At 42.2% G+C, this 3357-nt stretch overlaps 1 protein-coding gene across 1 annotated transcript; it reads left to right on the top strand.

Moving 5' to 3' along the window:
* The first annotated feature begins 639 nt into the window (after positions 1 to 639).
* LOC139194520 (protein CUP-SHAPED COTYLEDON 2-like) lies at positions 640 to 3357 on the top strand. Its single transcript, XM_070819296.1, has 3 exons — positions 640 to 1234; positions 1441 to 1724; positions 2411 to 3357. The coding sequence occupies exons 1-3, from the start codon at positions 1048 to 1050 to the stop codon at positions 2969 to 2971; spliced, it is 1032 nt and encodes a 343-aa protein (XP_070675397.1). The 5' UTR covers positions 640 to 1047; the 3' UTR covers positions 2972 to 3357.

The raw sequence follows: 3357 nt of genomic DNA, 5'->3' as shown, positions 1-3357 counted from the left end.
GACTTGGATTGTACTTGATTTAAGTCAACTTCCAACGTTAAAAGGAATACCTTAATTATATTTTGATAACAAGTACACAAAATACCTTAAACGCTTATTTTTAAAAATTATATCTCTTAAAAGAACAAAAGCTCGCCAAAAAAGTATAGATATTATCAGACATCTCTGCATCCCATTTATAAATTTGTACTTAGCAGAGAAAATGTAAACTAAAATAAAATAAAATATTTGAAATAATAAAAATTATGAAGCTAGATCGATGGTGTGTATTAAATCATCAAGGTTCTCTGTGCTTGTATTGGATTTATTAGTATACGTACAGTGCTGACATGAGAGATTGGGAACAGCTTTATCGATACATGGTGAAAATCTCTACCTCTCCTTTTTTCTTATGAGTATTTTAGAAATGGAAAATACAAAAATTAAAGGGAAGTATTATGGACAAAAATCTTATTATACACTTTTCATAAGTATATATTTTTTTAAATATAAAATATAAAATGAAAATTTTAAAGTAATAATAACAATTCTCAAATTAAAAAATTGTTTTCCTCTCGCAAAAACTCGAAAGGGCTTTCTCATAAAACTACTTCCTGTTCCCTCCCTTTCGTTTTCTTCACTGACAGAGATTACCTGCACACTTTCTCACGCACGCACGCATACTCAAAACAGACTCCCCCAGCTCTGCACAGCCCACTCCCTCAGACACATACATCACTCTCTCTCTCTCTCTCTCGAGAGAGAGAGACAGACAGAGGAGAGAGAAAGAGGGGTAATGGATATGGCAGAGAGGAAAGAGGACAGAGCAGAAAAAACAGCCACAGAGATTTTTCCAGCTATATCATACCTTATTGTATCTCCCCCTTCACTTTTTCCCCTCTGCCACTCAGATTCATTAAACCCTTCTCACACTCTTCCTCTCTCTCCCTAAAACCAAATCTTGCAGCTACAAAACAAACGCTCACCTCCCCCCACACCCTCAAAACCCTTCACTACACTCCACTCTTTCCCAGACCCCTCCAAAATTCCCTTTTGGGTTTTCTTCCCATGGACATCATGAACTTCTCCACCCACTTTGATCACGACACCCATCTGCCTCCCGGCTTCCGCTTCCACCCCACCGACGAGGAGCTTATCACCTACTACCTCCTCAAGAAGGTCCTCGACGGCAGCTTCATCGGCCGCGCCATTGCTGAAGTCGACCTCAACAAGTGCGAGCCTTGGGAGCTCCCTGGTAATTAATCAACTAATCAACTCCACCTCATTTTAATTAATCCCCATATTTATTACACATAACTTGAAATAATTTACTTTTCAATGTTGGTTTCGATTAATCACAACATCTTTTTTCTTTCTAAATAACTTGAAATAATTAATTTCCAAATGTTAGATTTTGATTACAATTAGTTTATAAGTGTTGGATGTTGATTAATTTTTCAGACAAGGCAAAGATGGGCGAGAAAGAGTGGTACTTTTTCAGCCTGCGCGATCGGAAATACCCGACGGGGATCCGAACCAACAGGGCCACGGAAGCTGGCTACTGGAAAGCAACCGGGAAGGACAGGGAGATTTACAGCTCTAAGACCTGTGCGCTCGTCGGGATGAAGAAGACGTTGGTTTTTTACCGCGGCAGAGCCCCCAAGGGTGAAAAGTCCAATTGGATCATGCATGAGTACCGCCTCGAAGGCAAATTTGCCTACCACTATCTCTCCAGGAGCTCCAAGGTCCTCTCCCACTCTCTCTAGAAAGTTAATGGAAACTTCAACGATCATGAATTTCTAAGCAACATTTTAACATGTAATAAAGTTTTATTTTAAAAAGTCTCGTATCATTTATAGCGAGGGTTAGGTAAATTAGTTGGTACTGTGGGGGTTGCTAGCTAGGGTTAGGTAAGTATAACCTTCTATGTAGATTGTACTGATGAATCGGTTCTCAATTAATGGCATTTACTGGTAGAGGATCTCTCTGTTGGTGCTTCCTATATTCTCCTCCAAGCTATCTTGTATCATAACATCAAACACCTGAAACTTGAAAATTTTGAGCATAAATAACAATTCTGAAGCAAGATCTCAGTTAGTTGAAACATTCATATATGCATGTGAAAGCCAGAGTTCAACTTCCTCTCTCACATATTACTACGTTTCCATGAAAGGTTTTTTTCCACATGAATTGCCCTATATTTTTCTAATGTACATATAGTTTATTGAAATAGTTCACATTGTTATTCTGCTATTAATTTCTATAAGGTCTCCTCGTTTGCGGCAATTTTTTTTTTTTGTAAGGCATTAATTGCATTAGGGTTTAAATCATGCATATAGGAACGTCACCACCTACCCTTACTAATTTTTCACAAAAAGCTGACTCTTCTTTTCACCAATGTCGCCCATGGCATTGATTAACACACGTGCAGGACGAGTGGGTCATTTCCCGGGTTTTTCAGAAGAGCGGGTCGGCCTCCAACGGACCGGGATCCAAGAAGACCCGGATCGGCAACGGCTCCACCAGCAGCATCTCCCTCTACCCAGAACCCAGCTCCCCCTCCTCCGTCTCCCTCCCGCCCCTCCTCGATTCCTCCCCTTACCAACCCGTTTCCGCCGCTGGCGACGGCTGCTCTTACGACAGTCCAATCTCAAGGGAGCACGTGTCCTGTTTCTCCACCAACCCCAACAACAACGGCTTCAACCTCTCAGCCTCATGCTTCGACTTGGCGCACCCTCCACCGCCTCACCCGCAGAGCTTCGGCGGCGTCTCGGCCTTCCCGAGCCTCCGGTCTCTGCAGGAGAATCTCCAGCTGCCCTTCTTCTCCCCAGTGCCGTCTCATCCCCCTGTCCACGTCGGCGGCTCTTTTGCTGGCGGCGGATCCTCCGTCGATTTCACCGGGAACTGGCCTCCGGCACCTGAGGAAGCCAGGGCTGTGGGGCCCACGGAGCTGGATTGCATGTGGAATTACTACAAGACTGAGTGCCTTTGAAAACCCTAGAGGTTTCCACACGTGCGGGGGCGTTAAAGACTTTTCATCTAAAACGATCGATGTGCAGTGCAATTAGCAGTAGTAGGGGTAGTTTCGGTATTTCAGATGACTTTATCCGTAGTTTATGCTTGTTTTATGCTATGATGAAAACCCTATGGTGTTGTTTAATTAATTAACTAAGTAATTAATTTGATGGTAAATTTAGTAAGTGCTTATTTACTGTGATATGCAAGGCGGTATATGTGTCTGTAGTACTTGATCGGAACAGTGGCAGGTGAATCTGATTCACCTGCATCTTGCATTATTTAATTAGATACTCTGATGCGGTTTGCAGTATCTTTTTCTGAAGATAATCTGGGTTTGCTTTAAATGGTAATTGCACGTAA

Source organism: Malus domestica, chromosome 03, assembly GCF_042453785.1.
Source record: "Malus domestica chromosome 03, GDT2T_hap1".
NCBI lineage: Eukaryota > Viridiplantae > Streptophyta > Magnoliopsida > Rosales > Rosaceae > Malus > Malus domestica.
The sequence above is the reverse complement of the archived record's forward strand: the minus strand, read 5'-3'. Positions and strand labels throughout refer to the sequence as shown.